The 19,106-nt window shown below is 27.2% G+C and overlaps 1 protein-coding gene across 1 annotated transcript; it reads right to left on the bottom strand.

Moving 5' to 3' along the window:
* Positions 1 to 578: 578 nt before the first annotated feature.
* On the bottom strand, positions 579 to 3,828 carry LOC109788381 (uncharacterized). The gene is made up of 6 exons (XM_020347095.3): positions 3,401 to 3,828; positions 2,335 to 2,461; positions 1,826 to 1,965; positions 1,649 to 1,711; positions 1,476 to 1,544; positions 579 to 973 (listed from the first exon to the last, which is right to left on the bottom strand). The coding sequence occupies exons 1-6, from the start codon at positions 3,599 to 3,601 to the stop codon at positions 902 to 904; spliced, it is 672 nt and encodes a 223-aa protein (XP_020202684.1). The 5' UTR covers positions 3,602 to 3,828; the 3' UTR covers positions 579 to 901.
* Positions 3,829 to 19,106: the final 15,278 nt, after the last annotated feature.

The raw sequence follows: 19,106 nt of genomic DNA, 5'->3' as shown, positions 1-19,106 counted from the left end.
TTTAATTTCTAAAATTTTCAATACTTTTCCATTAAATTAAGCCTCTCATCGTTTCCTACCACTTTTGTATCCTCATCTGTGAAACACCCAATACTGAGACTCCTTTTCTTACCTCACATGCTTAAAGACCTATCCTATCAACACAATATAGACATAACAAAAAATAATAAATAAATTGATAACAACACTAAAATAATAAAATACTACAAGCGACTAAAAAAATTTATCTTAAATTATAAAAACCAAAAGGGATTGAAAAAATATAAGACTAAAACAGATTAAAAATATATATAGAGACTAAAAAAACTTATTTTATTGAAATTCTAAAAATTAAAAAATTAATTTAACCTAAAAAAAATAACAGTCATAAATCCATTTATCGAACACCTCAAATTATTAATAAGACTTATAAAATAATACAATTAATCGAATAACTTATCTAACACATTCTTACGCTAAAACGATATCTCTGAATTGATTAACCACCAATCCAGCCACTGTATAGATGTAGCAGGGGCACCAGTTCTCCAATCCACCGAAGCAGCAAAACACAAAAATTCATCAAAGATGAATCAAAGTTTAAAGAAACTAAATATATATACATTAAGGTCTCTGAAAACCCACTTCCCAGGTCAGCAATACATTGAATCAAGTTGAAAAGAAAGCCATCGAGACTTCCCTAACGATCCAGTTGCAAGGTCACATACATATCTACATAACTGGGTGGCTAACGAAAGAGTGAAGAACCTCTATAACCTCAAAATACTAACCTACTACTATATCAGAAAGTTACGAATCACAGATAGTTACATAATACGAAGGGAAGTGGACATTACATACATTATCTTTGTTAGCATAGACAATATAACTTATCAAATGTCATTTCTCGCATCATTACATCTCATTTGCACACAGTCTTAAGCCTCTTCGCAGCTTGAACAAATCCCATGATGACCTGCAACTCGTCCATTTGCTTAACGAGAAAAGAAAACAAAAAAGAAAAACACAGTTTCAGACTACGACTGCCAAATTCATGTTCAAGTTTTACAAGATCTTACTTCATCATATACAAATACACAGTACATTTAAAGGTAATGCTTTTTTCTTGGGGTAGATTAGGGTGACATGCTTCCATAGTAACGTGACTTGCTAAGAATCACAGGATGGTGAAAATATGCTAAACTGGATTTTTTAACCTATGGGTTTCCTGCGTATGTAAACTTTTACTAATTATTAATAACAAAATAATATTAATTATTTAAAATACTAACAATAATTAGGTTGGTATTACACAAAAACACTATAATTAAAAAATCAAGTATCAAATTTAATTTAACTATAGAAATAAGTTTACTCCGAAAGAGATTGGGAACGGGTATGCAATTCACCACTATAAACCTCATTTGAGAACCAGAGAATATTTCTATGATTACCATTTAAGACAAACAAATATGCAACCGCAAATTGTTAGATACCTGCGACATGAAATGCCTTTGAACAACGTCTACTAGCTGCTCTTTTGATGGGTTTGGGACCGCATCCACCTACAGAACCATTTCAAAATGTAAGTACAATTAGGACACATACACCCGCTGCAAAAACCATCTTTATGGGACAGTAACCAAACAGTTAGTTCTAAGGAATTTACTAGATTAAAATGTCGCCAATATCTCCACAGTGCAGCCATTTCAAGTTTGCTCAAATCGACCATCTACAGAAAATATTTATTAAAAAAAACGTTAATAATTAAAACACTAAACATTGCATCATTTACTTTCACAGCAGGAAGGTAAATAAATTAAGAAAAACAAAAAAGTTGATATACCGTGGACCCATGAGGCATAGAAACGGACCCCTTCGACTGTGAATCGCCAGAGAAGGACCTACTCATGGTCTTGTGAGATGATCCCAATGCTCTATGCATTCTATGCCTCGATTTGTGGGATTTCTGTGTGTCGTCCGATGCTGAGATATCAAACAAAGCACGCAAAATTTAAAAAAAAAAATAAGAATAAAAAACAAGTGGTGGGGTCAACAAAGATTAAAAGTAGGACGCCACAACTTTAGGGAGAGCAAAAGCAAAAGCAGAAGACGTAACGGATCCAATGTTACCAACCTCTACCACTTTGCAAACACACGGATATGGAACCCAAAACAACAATTAAATGAATTAATTATTAAAAATATCACAGCAGTATCATATAAGCCTACTTTCAGTGTCGGATGCACACACAATAGCAGTAACAGTCAACATGCAAAGCTGGATACTTCGATCATAATACCAATGCCAGTAAGCAAGCAAAACATTAAAAAACTGTGAAGTGTGAAACTCACCCATATCTGATCCATTCCACTGCATATTTTCAAATTCAAGGTCATCGTCCTCCTCGTTACCAGTGGGTGCCTCAATCACACTAAGAGCATTCCTCTGGAGCTTCACTTCAATACCATTTGTAAGAACCTGCAATTGTTAATACCAATTAAGAACCACAAATGCCGTCCTGATTTCAAATAATCTAAAAGCGCATAAACAATATTAAACTACAAATATCCCAGAAAAAGGCCCTAGACAGACTTGATTTTAATGCGAATTGATCATGTACGATGCAAATTCAATCAGTATTGTAAAAAAGACGAACAAAATAAACTAGAAAGATGAAATTGGGGGAAAAAATAAAATTCGAACCATTAATTAATTAACCATATATAATTAAATTAATGATTAGCTTCTCGTCCACAATGCCAGCAAAACGCTTCTATATGATTCAATTAAAATATCAATAGGACAAGTTGAATCAAAGCACAATCAGAAATCGCATATGCCTTATCCCTGAAAGAGGGAGGCAAAAAAAAAAGGACATGCAAGTAATGAACATGCAATAAATCAAGAATCCCAAATTGAACATCGGCATCCGTTTGAGGAAAAAGAAGAGAAAAAAAGAAACAATGCAAAAAATGAATTATTTAAAATAGGAAACAATGCGAAAAGAGCGTAAAATAGTGAATTGATAGGTGAGACCTAGAATTAGGAATAGGAGTTGAAAGATCATTTAATTTAGTTGGCTGAATTAATAAAAGCAAAGAAAAGAGCCAATTAGCGACTGATCCTGACAGAGCAGCTCAGAAAACACCAGATCCAGCAATAAAGAAAGACATGCAATGGATTCGAAATTGAGAATATAAAATAGTAAAAGGCATTGAAAGGAGAAGACGAAGAAGAGGAGATTTGAAATTGTAAATTGAAAAAGGTGAGTGGATAAGAATTAAGCAGTAGGGTTTGTGATTAGTTGAGAAAGAAGAGAGCAATTAAATTGGAGGAGTAAGGAAATAATGAAACAGAAAAAGGAAAATTGAGCATCGACAATAAATGCAAAAGAATGAGTGAAGGAATTACAATTACCAGCCAATGCCATCCGCCAAGGCCAACGGCTTTCTTAACAACACCTTGAAGACCAACGAGGACCGATTTGGTGCGGTTGTTTCCAGTTACAACCACTTTGGTGTGGCGAGGAAGCACTGATAACTCCTCTTCGCTACTGTCTCCACAGCTCTGCAAATGAGAGAAGCCTCCATTGACCGAACTCTCCATTGCCTCTAGCATTTCCACTTTACTCACTGTTTAATTCATCCAATCATGCATCAATACACCACTCCTACGGAAGATCTCGCATTGCTCCTTGCGAATGCGCCACTTTCAGAAGCAGAGGAGATAGGGTGGGAGAGAAATTGGGGGAATTCTGCAGAGAGAAAAACACAGATGGATGGAAAGAAAGAGAAAGAAAGAGAAAGAGAAAGAGAAAGAGAAAAGAGAGAGAGGAAAAACGAGTGAGAACGACTTCCATTGTTTATTGGTGTGTTGGGATGAATCCCGACGAGACCAAAACCCCCAATCATATTCTGCCACGTCATCCAGGGAGGGTGGCCTCTTTAATCATGCGCTTCCAGAGACCTAATGTTGCGGCATGTATTGTACATCATCTATGTATGCCCACGAAACATTTTTTTTTTCTCCACTTCATATCCTTTTTTATTCTCCTTAACAACCCCAGTTAGCACATTAATCTTCTGAATTTCAAATTTTTCCTCTAAATTTAGTCTTGAGATGAAAATTTAGCTAGCCTAGTACATATCACTGCCTCCCAATCTAATTGCCATACAAGGAGATTTGCTAACCAAATATATTATGTTTTGCCTGCAATTCACATGTACTACTGTAATCATACTTGTGGTCAACTTTCAATTTCACAAAATATCCACTTCTGTCTTGTGCCCTTATCCTCTGTTATAAAATGAATGCTGTAACGATGCAACAATACACTTCCATGGTTCTTTCTGAATCTAACGATGAAAGGGGGAAAAATATACACTAGCTGGTATTTTGTTATGGGGGTAATGTTAATTGTCTACTTATTCTTTTATATACTCTTTTCCGCCAAAATAAATTGCGCTCATTTTTGTTTTTATTTCTTTAAATATTTGTGGAGAAAGTAGTTCGTAAGTTATTCATTAATGTTAAGAAATTTGATTCTATTATGTATACTTCAAGGATTTTTGTCGACTTCTCTAAAATAAATTAGTATCAACTTTTTTGACTGATCATATATTTAAAATTTGTCATCAAGGAGGACACTTAATAGTTAACTAATGTGCTTGGCAAATTGAATCATAACAAACCGGACGATCATGTCAGGTATTCTTTTCCCCTGATATTGCGAGTAACTACCTCTTATTTGTTGTTAAGAAAAGCACAAAAGAAAAATGACATAACATTAATACATGAATTGGTCAATTGTAGGCAACTTTTAGAATTTAGATCATAGCTATTTGTTATTGTCAAGAAAATTGTTCCTATTGTATACACTTTAAGGCCTTCAACTGAATATTCAGGCTAAATAAGTGTCCATCTTTTTTATAGATCTATCATCAAAATTGGGTCATCAAACTCTTATCGTAAGCATAAAAGGTTAACTATTATATGATCTGTTGAGAGTTAAAGTCGTAGCAGAAAACACGGTTACAATAGATTTTTTAGAAATATGTATAATTAAAATAAATTATTAAGTAATCCATGCATAAGCACGATAATTTTTTTTACTAATTATTTATAAAAGAAAATATTGATTAAATATTTTATATTAAATAAAAATAAATAATAAAATAAAAAATATGTACAAATAAGTACATATAATGTAAAATTTTATTAGATAAATAAAAATTATATTTATAAATTATTATAATATCATTAAAAAAAGGTCATTTTATTTTTAAGTCAAAAGCATTTAATCAAAGAATATATAATTTTTTACTAATGATTGTTAAATTAAATTGTAACGAATTTTTTTAAAATAATATTTAAATTAAAGTTTAAAATTAAAGCTATATTACTAATAATTTTTTATAAAACATTAATTATAAATTTAAAATTAAAATTATATTACTAATAATTGTTTATAAAACATTAATCAAGGAGCATTTATTGTATTATATTTATTAGAACATCTGGATAAATTGATCCAATGGATTATGGTTTATACTGTCACTTTGAAACAATAGAAAAGGAGTCAAAAGGAAAGGAGAAAAAAGAATGCATAATTATCAAACACTTTTCCCATATTTGATTGGTAAGAAGAAAAAAAAAATAGTGAGTTCCACACAAATACTGTTTCTTCTGATTTCGAAGAGAAATGAAAATAAGACAAGTTTACTAAGTAAAATGCCTAAAATATTCTTATTTATCCATATAATTTTTAATAATAATATTTATGTCATTTTTTATGCACATAGTTTGTTTCTTTTTTCCTACTATTTATACACCATAAAAAACAATCTTATTTTATATTTTTTTCTTTTCTTTATACTAATTTCTTAAATCAAACAGAACACAATGATTTACTTAAATTCAATTAGAATTATGTATTTTTTCAATAAATATATTTTCTTAATTATTAATCTTAACACTGTTTATTTTCTTAAAAAAAAAAATGTAATTTAAGGTTGAAACATTTAAATGTATATGGTGAAAGGAGATAGATATTGTGATTTTTGAAGGATTTACTGTTTACGAACTTAAAATGGGAGAAAGACAATGCAAAGAAAGAAATAAAGTACGTAAAGTCTAATGGAAATGTGAACGTAAACAGACACCGAAAATTCATCAAGTGGGCCCCACTTGCACAGAACTCTGTACCTGCCGTCGGTGTTGTCCTATCCATTCCAGTATGGGAAATTCCAACTCACTGCGCTCACTCTTGGTAAAGCCACAAAGTCACAACAAACATTATAAAAAAACCAAACAATTTAATTAATGATAACTCTGTGTGTAATTGTGTTGTCTCTTTTCTCATTCTCCCGCCAATTTCCCGCCACAACGGAACAACACAAACCGTCGATCATGGATGAACCTTGTGCCGAATCCAACCGTTGGATTCAGAAAAAGAAAAGCATGCATCCCCTCACAACGTGTGTCCTGCTACCTAGTACTAGTTATCATCATAATAATAAAGTTAAAAAAAAAAAAGAGAGTTAAACTTTTTTTTTTTTTTACACTACTCGCATAAAGGATAATGTTAACTTGCTAAGAATTGGGGAACAAAGGTAAATTGGTGAACATAACCTGCTTGTCACTCATTGAGAATCCAAGGAAAATTATATTGTGACAATTTCTTAAGTATAATTAATATTATTTTTTAATTAAAATTAAAATTTTACTTTAATATTATGCAAATCTCATTTAATACCATACTAACCAAATTTAAAGAAGTATACATATATTTTACTTATTAGTATATTTTATTGGAACTTTTTAATGAAACATTCGATTCATCTGTGTATCCATATTTAGAGTTAATGTGAATTGTCTTTTGAGTTTAGATCTCTTGCGTAAAATCTACACTAATATAACTTTCATATTTCTTTCTACAATGAATTTAGCAATCCTAAAATTTTACTTTAATTACTATATGAAATTTTCTACTGTATTTTATGTGTCAATTGATTATTTGGTACATCAAAATATATTAAACAATTTTCATGGAGTCCAAACTCTTCTCCTTTATCATTTCAAGTGTATTGGGGAAAGAGAAAAAAAAATACAATAGAAATAAATATGTAAAAAATAAAGTAAAAATTTGATTATTTTATTTGAAAAAATAAAAAAAAATAAAAAATAATTATTAATGTTTTTAATAATCACATGATAATGATATTGAATCTGTACCATCCATGTTTTAATCAACTGTAGATTTTTTAATTTATTAAATAAAAAATATTTTAAAAAAATGTATGCAATGATCAACAAATCGCCATATCTACAAGGAAATTATTTTTAAAAGATTGTGTTTTCTAACGGTCACAAATGCGAACTCCACATTTTTTTTTCTACTATTTTACTTATCTATGCGATGTGCGCGGAAATAAATAAAAGTAGGTTGTTGCATCTTTATATTTCTCACCCCTCCATTTTTGCCATACCAAATACAAACACGCATTCTTATTTTTACACATTTATTTACACTTTTTCCCTTTCGTTTCATGCTATTTTCTTTGTCACCAAACAAGAGTTTGAGAAAGCTTTAATGTACTAATGTTTAATGGAAATAATTAATTAGACAAGATGATCATCAAAATTATTGTATAAAACTATAAAGTCATGGTGCGGAGATTAAGGAAAGTGTCTTGTGAGTTGTGACCTTCTTTTATCACAAATATTATTTATTATCTTTACAAACTAAGCCATTTACCAACTTTTTTAACTTTATGTTTAAAATTCTGTGCATATTTTAGTTTTGAACTTAATTTTGATAGTAAGAAACTACATTATATAAGAATTTAATCTTAACGAATTAATAACTTAAACATTTTTTTAACAATAAATCCTCATGTGCAATATGATTACAAACTTTTATAATAATTATTTTATGTTTTAAAAAATATTTGAGTCATAATATTTTACTAATTTATATTTTTTTTTTAGAATTTCGTTGTTTTTTCTCAAAAACACAATCAATAAAGCTATTTCTTATTGTAGTTAAGGGTGTTCATGGATCAGAATTTAAAAAAAACAAAATTGAATCGAACCGATCCGTTTAATAAAAGTGGATCGGTTAATCAATCTATTTTTTATAAAGTGAATTGGTTTGAATTTTTTAAAATATGAACTATTTTTTTTTTTACATTGGATCAATTCAGTACAGTGTAGTTATCCATTTTTTACTCATATATGGCTCTCTTTTTTTAAATCGAACCGATCCACTTTATAAAAATGGATCAGATAGCTAAACCGATTTTGTAAAGTGGATTGGTTCGAATTTTTTATTATCAAAATAGATTGGATTTTTCAATTCAAATCGGATCGATTATGGATCGGTTCAGATCAATTTGGATTTTTTGCACACCCTTAATCGTGGTATACTAGTACTTCCCCAAACCTAACTTTGTGATCGTTGCCACCTTCACCAAGTAATATCAAGCTTAGGAGGCGCAACATAGAGCAAAATATAAGTGTCTCGTGCACTGTTAACTTGAGTACAAGATGTGGTCATGCATCACAAACTCAATTTATCAAAGAATTGATTTGCTAAGTTTGCTTGAATTTGATAGGCTAGTCCTCATGAGATTCCTTTGATCATACAAGTTATTGTGATCACATTCATTGACTTCAACATCATCATGTCCCACTCCTCAAACCATTCTTCAGATACCAAAATAAAGTTCAAACATTATAATTACATAGCCATGTTGCATATTCAAGTAGGGGAGAAGACAATGTTGTATATATGTGCATAATAGCTTAACGAGAAGATTGTTCTGGTCTCGGGGTAAAGGAATGGGATGTTGCAAAGGAGAGGGGGTGATGAAAGAGGGTGTGATGAGGAAGAATTGAGTTGATAATAATTGTCATAATTTTTTTCAAATGTTTGTATTTTACATAGATAATTATCTTATTTTTCTTCTTAATCTCAATCTTTTGATTATTCTTTTCATTTTATTTCAATATTTTGTGAACTTTTCTTATGTAGAATTTAATTCTCCTATTCTATGTCATTTTGTTGTTCAATAGGCCAAAATTAGCTTTCACAAGTTCTTGTGCTAACATCTGTCAGGTGATAATGCACTGTCAGGCAAACTTGTTCACTTGGATGCGCTCGTGTAGCGATACATGGGCCACCCTATGATTTTGTGAGGATATTGAGGCTCGTTCTCTTGGCCCACTTTTCGCACATGGTTTATAGGTTTGTTGGATGATATAATTGGAGTTTTTCCTCTCAACCTCACTTTCACACGAAGGCCCTCAGTGTTGCACAACAATATCCTTGAAGTTGTGTTTTTGCACAATAGGTTAAGTTAATTGCCTAACAATTATTTTTCTTTTTTCGAGATTATTGTATGTTATGTTTTAAAGGGATTGAGAGAGTGAGGGGATACGTATGGAAGGGAGCACATAACATAAGGTCATCCTTTCATTGCTCTAGACTATTTTTCAAAACCATTTTCTCTCTTCATTGTAATCATCTATTTTGGTGGTTGCTCATGGAAATGAGTAACTAATTTCATCATTGTCAAAGTTAGACATAACTAAACTTATTCTCATATATTTATTGAGATCAATATATATATATGTGTGTGTGTGTGTGTGTGTGTGTGTGTGTGTGTTTCAATATCAATATATTTACTTGCATATTTAGTGCTTGCTATGGTTTGATCACTCATACTTTTGTCTTGTGATTTTGATTATCATTGAGAAATGTCCTCTTAACTTTAAACTGGAGTAACACAACTAATGAACCTTATTTCAAAAATGAATATGGCTCATTGGTATCTTCGAATCTGTCACATATAACACAAGTTACTTTATCAAATGATCAAGGGATTGACATTAAATAAAATAATTTAGTTCTTTTTATTTTAAGGGATTAAAGTTAAGAAAACATTTACAATCAGGTGTGGTTTATAAGTTCAAAGATGGTATATGTATCTTCTTGTAAAAATTTTATGAGTTTAATGGAACCTAACACCAACATATTAATTCAATCTTTGATAACCTTATTAATATTGCAACCATTTCGAAAACACTAAAAATAAATTATTTAGATAAGTAATTGTTTAAGGAAAGTTTGATAGACTTTGTTAACTTCAAATATTGTACATAAAATAGTTAATAAACAACAAATATGTGATAATTTGTTAAATATTGCACAAGTCTTCAAGGGGTCGACATTTTACTCATTCTAAAATACTTAAATCAACTTTGTACATTTGCAAAAGTTTCAACAATCGAGTAAGATGAGAAATTTAATATGGTGTAGTTGATACAAATATAAATTGTGAGAGTGGTATTAATGGTTAAAAAACTTAGTCCACTATAGACATTGATAAATATAAAAGAACCAGTTTTACATATACTCGTTATAATAAAATTACTTAAATTTTTTTGTTTAAATATATAGTGCAAATATGATATTACTTAAATATGTGAGATTAGAATATTATAATTCTTTAACTTTTATTTTAGGCTTGTGAAAATTAATTTTTCTAGTTTATTAAATTTGTTTAAATTGATAAGATTATAGTATTTTAATCATTAAATTTAGGTTTTAAATAAAAAATTATTGATTAATAAAATTATGTATAATATTTGAATAATTCAATTTTTTACTTTTAAATTATTATTTTTGAAAATTTTATAAAAATAAAAAATTATTTCTAAAATATTTTATTAAATTATATATAGGTTTTTCATATTTGATTTTATAAATATTCCTAGCTGTCCATGAATATCATAAATATTAAAAATATTTATAAATATTTATTTAATAAATACTTATATAAATATAAAGATGAATACAAAATAAATATTTATCTAAATAGTGTAAAGCAAAAGACTTAGAAGCAGTGGTTTAAAAATCGGACCGAACCGGCTGGCCAGACCGGTTGGACCGGGAACCGGTGGTCTAGCCGGTCCGAATCTTAGTTGGATCGGTTATGCAGTCGACCCGCTTCAAATCGGATTGAACCGGTCAATTTTCCGGTTCAACTGGTAACCGGTGGGTCAAATCGGTTCAACCACTTTTTTTCTTTTTTTCTTTTTAAATTTTTTTAAGGGACCATAAACTACAAAAATAATAATGAAAATTGAATCTCTTAATGGAAAAGCAAGGAGTCTTATTAAATATAACAATGACTACTTAGTTTAATATATTTTTTTGCAATATATACAACTTAAATAACTTTTATCGTATATTATTTATTTTAAATTATATATTTAATAATATAATATCTATGTAAATATTACATATATTATTTTGTGATATTAATTGCTAGCATATTATATATGTATATATTATTTATATTTTTAATTTGTATTAATATACCGTTTAACATATAATTTTTTATGTATTTTTTTATAAAATAAAAATAAAAATAATTTTATATAAGATAGAAAAATTGAAATTTAAAATAAAATATGAATTTATTAAAATTTATAAGTATAAAATATATTTAATATGAATATTTTTTAATAAAAATAAATAAAAATCGAGTCATGCGGTTCAACTAATGACCCACTAGTTTAACCTTTGACCCACTGACCCAATTCCTTAACCGGTTCGATGACCGGTCCGATGACCGGTCCGATTTTTAAAATTATGCTGAGAAGCCGTGCTTATCCGTAGACCGTAGTCATGTGGGTAAAGGTACTGAAAGCTTTTCAACCAATATTCCACATTGCCCCTTACGACTTTTGTGACGCAAAAAAAGGTCTATGTAGCCTGAGACGCTGATCAGATACCGGGAAGGTGCATATTCACGTCATACCATCAAATTACTCTCATGTATGATGTATCTCTTAATCCCCTTGAAAATTATAAATTTGAAATATTTTATTTTTTTTATCATACTTTTGCAAATCTTGACAATTCTTTTTTTACGAGTGACTTTGCATATATATACTATGATTCTACGAGGTATCGACATAATTTATAAGTTAGTTACAATTCAAAAGCTAATTTCATTTTCTTCTTTTTCTTTTCCAAAATTTAATCTTATTGTAAACTAAAAACTAACATTTTTCAATCCATAAGTTATATTATTTGAAATGATTGATTTTTATGTTAAAATGTTTTTTCATTTTTTTTAAGTACATAATTTATATTATTTAGAATTGATTGCTTTGATGGCTCAATCAATAAAATCTACGATATTTACTTATTATCATTTAAAAGTTTTAGATTTTAAACATAACAAAACTCTTGAAAGTTAGTTTAAGAAGTAAAAGTTGTTTTTTTATTTATATACTTTATTATAAAAATATTGATAATCAATGTGAAAATTTTAATATATATATACTAGATGACACATTTGACTACCAGTTACCGATAATGTCTACTCGATATATTCTTTTTCGACCCTATATCTTTTAGCACCTTCAATTCTTAATAGTCTTGTGTTGGTTAAGTGAGATCCCTTACATGTATCTAAAAATACCCGTTTGACTCCTTAGACTCCCCTTCAATAACTTCAATGACTGAAAGATAAGTATTTCCCGAACCTGTTCGATCTCCAAACCCTCATTGATACATTTGATCGTTAATAGGTTAGTGTACCCAAATCCATTCAAACCCTATACTTGTCTTTGGCATCTACAGTTGCCAATAGGTTGGTGTGGCCTAAACAAAGTTTTAACTATGTACTTAAGAGCACCCATTTGATATCTATATACTCTTTCGGTACTCTCGATCGTCGATCTGTTGCTTGTTGAACATATTAGGTGACTTGTCAGTTTACATTGAGATAATTAAGGTGATTAGGGTCTAATTCCAGTATAAAGTAGATTATTAACACATTACCTATTTGATAATTTAAGATTGATGCTCATTGAAATTTGAACCCATTACAATTAATATAAGTAATAGTGTATATTGAGATAAAGTTATTATTCATTTATTGACTTTTAATATGCTAAATGAGTTATTTACTTGAATGTTATAGTATTTTTTACATGTATATACCCCTCGACACAAAAAGACAATAGCAACTCTAAAAGTAAAAAGAAGTGAAGGCATAAGAGAAAAAGAAGACGAAATATCTTACTATATATACAATACAACTTTCACATTAAGGAATAAACATATTGATCATGAAGTTTACAAAAATAAATAAATAAAGTGTCACATAAGATGAGATATTTAGTGAATTTTGTATTCCTTATAATATTTTTTAAATTCAACACTAATATATATATATATATATATATATATATATATATATATATATATAAGTTGTGGTCCTTAAAAATTATAATATTTTACCTTTGTGTTTTTTTGCTGAATAATATATATATATTTTTTAAAATTTTAGTCATTATAATATTTGGTCTTTATAAATTGCTTCTAATATTATTTGGTTCATATTAAATTATAGTCCCCACAATATATACATTTTTAGTTGCTAAAAACTATATCCTCGACATATAACAAAGACTAATTCAACATAACTTAAATATTGTATATGCTAAATTTAAATAATGAGGATCAGATGTAAAAATAAAATTTAAAAACTAGGATTAGATTTGATAACTTGTTTTTGCAAGGATTAAATTTTTTTTTGCATATTAGAATGACTCAAATGTTATTCAAGTTTGATAAAACAGTGTTACTCAAGTCTATCTAAAAAAACTGATGAATTTTTACCAAAAAGAAAAACTGATGAATAATTTTAAATCTTCTTTCACATCATTCTTATAATAAATTTATTAATTATTAAACAAAAATTTGAATATTTTCATATTTTTAAAATTTTAAATATATTTTTGTGAGCATTAATATAATTATTATAACAAAAATATTAAAGAAGAATGTAGCATAATCTTTTCCTTAAGGAACTTGTAATTTGTTTTTTTTTTCTTTATAAGGGAACTTGTAGTTTAATTATTCATTTTATGTTCAATTGTATGGACTATTGATGTAACAAAAAATAATAGCATAGTTTTATTTGAATTGAATGTTCTGACTTTTTTATTCAGATGATATTTCGTTTTCTAACTTTCATTCCAAAAGAAAAATAGAATATTACAATACTATCAATTTTTTTTTAAGTATTCTCTCCGGTCTCTACAGCTCGTAACAAAATAATGGTCTCCCAAAGATGAGAAAGATCCAAATAAACAACTAATGAAGAAGGTGATCTAAGCAAAAATAGGGAGCACATAAATATATGAATCATAAATGTACTGAAAAATCAAAAGGGTCCAATACGGTTGATAAAATGTCTGTAATATTTCGTAAGCGTGTTGATTTTGATTGCATGGGTTTGAAAAGGTTTTATTGAAAGAAATAAAAATCCATTTCGGTAATTGATTCTTAAATGAAAAATAAAATTTAAAAACAAAAGGAAAATACGGGAACCTGTGATTTTTATTTTGTGGTACTACTACTTGCGTAACGGTGTCGTTTCAACCTTGTGTGTGAGTGGTGCGGTCGTACTGCTGAGTGTATATATCCTTTTCAAGTTTTCATCCTTAAAAATAATCAATCAACAAAATAAAATAATAAATAAATCCATCCCAGATTGATCACGCGATTCACACACATAACACCCCCCCCCCCCCCGAGTCAAAATCAGCGGATTTTGGAATCAAAACGGGACCCATGTTGGACAATAAATAATATGTATATATATATATAGATAAATAAAGAATGAAGAGAAGAGAAATTCACTTATTTTATAAGTAAATCTACTTATACTTACTACATTCAATAACTCATTTTAATGATCTAATTATTAAATTAAAAATTCTTAATGTATGATCAAGTTTTTACATTTTTAAATAAATTAAAAATTATTTAATATTCTATTTTATTAATTCAAATTGACAGATAATCAGAAAAATATTTTATACATTAATTTAAATTTACATAACAAAGTATTAAATAATTTTTTCTTTTTTTTTAAATTACAAATTTAATTTATAGATTAAAAACTTTTAATTTAACAGATAAATGATCAAAATTTGACGTAGAACATGAGTTATTATTGAATGAATTAATTATGGGGAGATTTACTTTTAAAGTAAGTGAAATAAGTCTACTAGACTTATTATGGTGAATAATTCATGATTTACATCAAATTTTAACGATCAAATAATTGAATTTAAAATTTTTAATGCATGGATTAAGTCTACAAAATTTTTTAAAAATTGAAAAATTATTTGATATTCATTAATTCAAATTGATAGATAATCATAAAATCACTTTCTACATATTTAGTGTACACTCACGATCTCCAATAGAGATTATGAATACTTTGATTATATTATACTATGGTTACTAAAAAAGATGTCCAATGCCAACCAACAACACCTTTAAAAATGTGTGTGAGCAGAAATCTGTTTACTTCAAAAGTAAGTTTATCTAAACTTATTTCATTAAATAACGTATGTTTTACACCATATTTTAATGATTAAACTATTGAATTTAAAATTCTAAATACATAAATCAAATATATAATTTTTTTAAAAAAATTTAAAAGCTATTTGATACTTCGTTTTATTAATTCAAATTAACTTATAATTTTTTTTATATTATAGAAAAAAGATAGACACTAAAAGGGAGATGGACAATGTCGATCAAAAACTCACTTTTTCAAGTAGTGAAATAGTAACACTAATATTAAAGACTGTTAGAGAAGAGGCAGACGAAAGACGCGATGTTTTTGTACCAATTTATGTTAATTATCGAGACTAGTTATTGATCTAACCAAATTGAGTTTCACTATCTTAAACAAAATACAAGTATTATTTCAACAAGTCATTTTTTACCGAAACTTGTATTCTGTAAATTGCTTCTTCAAACAATCTATCAAATTATTCTTTTCATACAAAGTCTCTCTATACTTTAATACCAAATATTCTTTTATAGATAAGTCTCTTTAGACTAAAACAACAAGTATTTTCTTATAAAAAAGTCTTTCCGAGCTCACACAACAAATATTATTTTACAAATAAATCCCTTTAAACTCAAACAACTAGTATTATTTTATAGACAAATCTCTTTAAATTTAAACCTAATAATTAAAAGTTACTAAGGTTTATAGATTATTTTGATCTTCCTATACAGACATGATACAACGGTTATAAATATAAAGAGCTTTACATAATGAAAAAAATATTCTAAAATATTTCTTTAAAAGTTCTTCAAACTCTTAAGCTCTTAAAAAATTAAAATTCAAATACATCAAAGCTTCGATATTTTAAAATAAAAGGTTCAAATATATACCAAGTATCAACGATTTAATGCCTTAAAGACAAATATGTTAAGCAAATTAGCTGCGAAATCTACGAGGTTGTTAGGATAGGCAAAATTTTTCAATGAATGTATGAATTTAAAAAAAAAAACTGACTATATTATCTTCGGCTGCAGGATAAACATACTAGTCCACATGCACATACCAAACCTATTCTACAATAAAAGAAAATTAAAGTGTAACAAATTTGTTACCTCGTTGGACAATAGTCAATATACATAATGTGCTTCCTTCGGTTGTGGTAGGGTCATCACCCATGACGACAATAGTCAAATTAGTACCACAAAGTATTCATACATATTATTACACGAACTACTTTTTCCTTTCGCCTTTTTTTCTTTATAAAAAAGAAGACTTCAGTTCAGTTATCTAAATTACTCTTTGCTTAATTAATGCAACCGATGCATGCATACAACATATCACACTCCATTCACAGTAGAATGTTTATGAAGCAAGTCACAAAGAACGTATATTACTCGTTTGATTTATACATATTTGTATTTGAGAACAAACTTAAAAAATATTTCGTTACATCATTAGAAATTTGATCATAATGTGGTATATAAGTTACATAACTTGTTATAAAACAATATAACTACAAGAAAATATTGAGAAAATTTTGAAGAGGAGCGGAGGAGAATGGTAAACATGTGTCAAGTTTAATTTATTTTAAAAAATATAAACAAATGGACGAATGATTTAATTATGATGTAAGAAACTATCAATCAATAATCATATGAAACTTCTTCTGACATCACTTTATAAAAATAAAATTAAACGGTATTTTTTCCTGCATTAACTTTTTGGTGTTTAGTTTTTATTTTATTTATATATATTAATTATAATAATGTGTTGATATTTATTAAGCTAAAAATCAAGTGGAACAAAAAAGAATGTTAAAAACTAAGTCTTCTTCTTATTGCTCTCCTTATTTTTATTTTGTTAAAATAAGTCAAAATTAATATATTAAATTTTTTGAAATATTTTTATAGTATATGCAATATTATTTATATTTAAGTTAGTAAAAGGATTTTAAGATTGATTTAAGAATAAGACTATTAAAGTTTAATCTTTAGGTTCATCAACTTAAAAATATTTACTATTAGATTTTTGTAAAGTGAAAAAGGTTATATATTGGTAAAATAAAATTTTAAACATTTAGCTCTTTCATTTAAAGTATAAAAATCTCTTTAAAATTTTGCTTTAGATTTTTGTCATTGTTGAACTAGTCCTAACAAGAATAATGACTAATCCAAGTCCATATTATATTATTTTAAAAATAAAAAAATGTTAAAATTTTGACATAAGAAATAAATTTTTAAATTATTGTTTAGTTACTTAGAGAAAAATATTGTTTAAAATATTAAAAATGAAAAAATTATTTAATATGTTTATAATATAAAATCTCATAAAAAGTAATTGTGTGTGACATATATTTATATTTAAAATATATATATATTTAATATTACAATTTTATATATAAGTATTGTTTCTAATATCTAAAAAAATTTGATCTAATACTGCCATAACGTGTATATACATTGTAACTGTTGACTAACTATTACTCAAATTCATCGGATTAGAGTTTTATATATTCTTATTTTACTCTTTAGTGACACTAAAATTAAGAAAGAAAGCATCGAGTAAATTTTTTATTGAGTCATTATTTATTTGATAATTCACCTTTATATATTAATCAAAATTGACTATTCTGTGCAAAAGAAATTTTAATTTTTTTAATAATACTTTTTTAAAGTATTTTGTTCAATAATAAACTTGTTAGTAATTTTATTAACTTTTTTTAATTTAAATTTTTATTTATCATATTTATTTATAAATTAAAATTTAATATTTTTAAAATAATTTATCAATCATTTAAAATAATTGTGTTACAATACAATTTATTTATTATAAATTTTAGTTATATAAAGTAAAAAACTTACTGTATACATTAAAAAGTTAAATATTATATATATATACATTAAAGTTTTTTAAAAAAATATTTATGCAATAAAATACATTTAAATAAATTACAAATAAATATTTTTCTAGCACAACTTCACTAAAAAAAATTAATGAATTGACACGGTAATTAATCAACGAGACAAATAATAATGATTTATTTAGCAATGAATTATATACTTGATTTTTATTGTGTTTGAAATTTTTTTTTAGTAAGTGATAGTGATATAAATAAGATTTGTATTAATTTAATGAGTTGGAGAATTTTCGTGACATGATAAAAAATAAATTAAAAATTTATTAAACAAATCTTAGGGGGGTGTATTGGTTTATGATTTTATAGGATTTTAAAAGATTTTTTTTTTAGTAAAAAAGTCCGTTGGTATTCAATCAAGATTTTATGTTACTTAAAAATAATCCAGTGGTATTCAATTAGGATTTTCAACATTTTTTAAAGAGTCCATTAAAATCCATTGGTATTCATTTGAGACTTTTTACAACTTAAAAATAATTCATTGGTATTCAAAAATATAAAAATTTTAAATGATTGTTGTATTAGAGGGATTTTGATGGACTTTTTAGTGGTATCTATAAATACCAAATTCATAAAACAATCATATCCAAACTCATAAGATTTTGGAAGATTGTTTGAAGTGACTTTTCAAGTGCTTCAATAATTTTCAAGTGAGTTTTTCATCTCTTTTTTCTCTATGCTCATGTCTTCTCCATTTTTTTCTCTTGTTAATAATACTGCACTACTACTTATATATAATATTGTATTACTGTTCCCATTCTATTTTTCTATTTGGTGAAACTTCTATACATAAATGGTAGTGTCATTGACTTGC

This window comes from Cajanus cajan, chromosome 4 (assembly GCF_000230855.2).
Source record: "Cajanus cajan strain Asha chromosome 4, NIPB_CcT2T_4, whole genome shotgun sequence".
Lineage (NCBI taxonomy): Eukaryota > Viridiplantae > Streptophyta > Magnoliopsida > Fabales > Fabaceae > Cajanus > Cajanus cajan.
Note: the sequence above shows the minus strand (reverse complement) of the source record. Positions and strands in the feature narration are given on the sequence as shown.

What these genes read in the sequence shown, in the direction of transcription:
- LOC109788381 (XM_020347095.3), bottom strand. Translation starts at nt 3,601, where the DNA reads ATGCTAGAGGCAATGGAGAGTTCGGTCAATGGAGGCTTCTCTCATTTG. An exon ending in TTGGCGGATGGCATTGGCTG is followed by an intron (nt 2,462 to 3,400) that starts GTAATTGTAATT and finishes TAACAATTGCAG; the next exon opens with GTTCTTACAAATGGTATTGA. An exon ending in GTGGAATGGATCAGATATGG is followed by an intron (nt 1,966 to 2,334) that starts GTGAGTTTCACA and finishes TTGATATCTCAG; the next exon opens with CATCGGACGACACACAGAAA.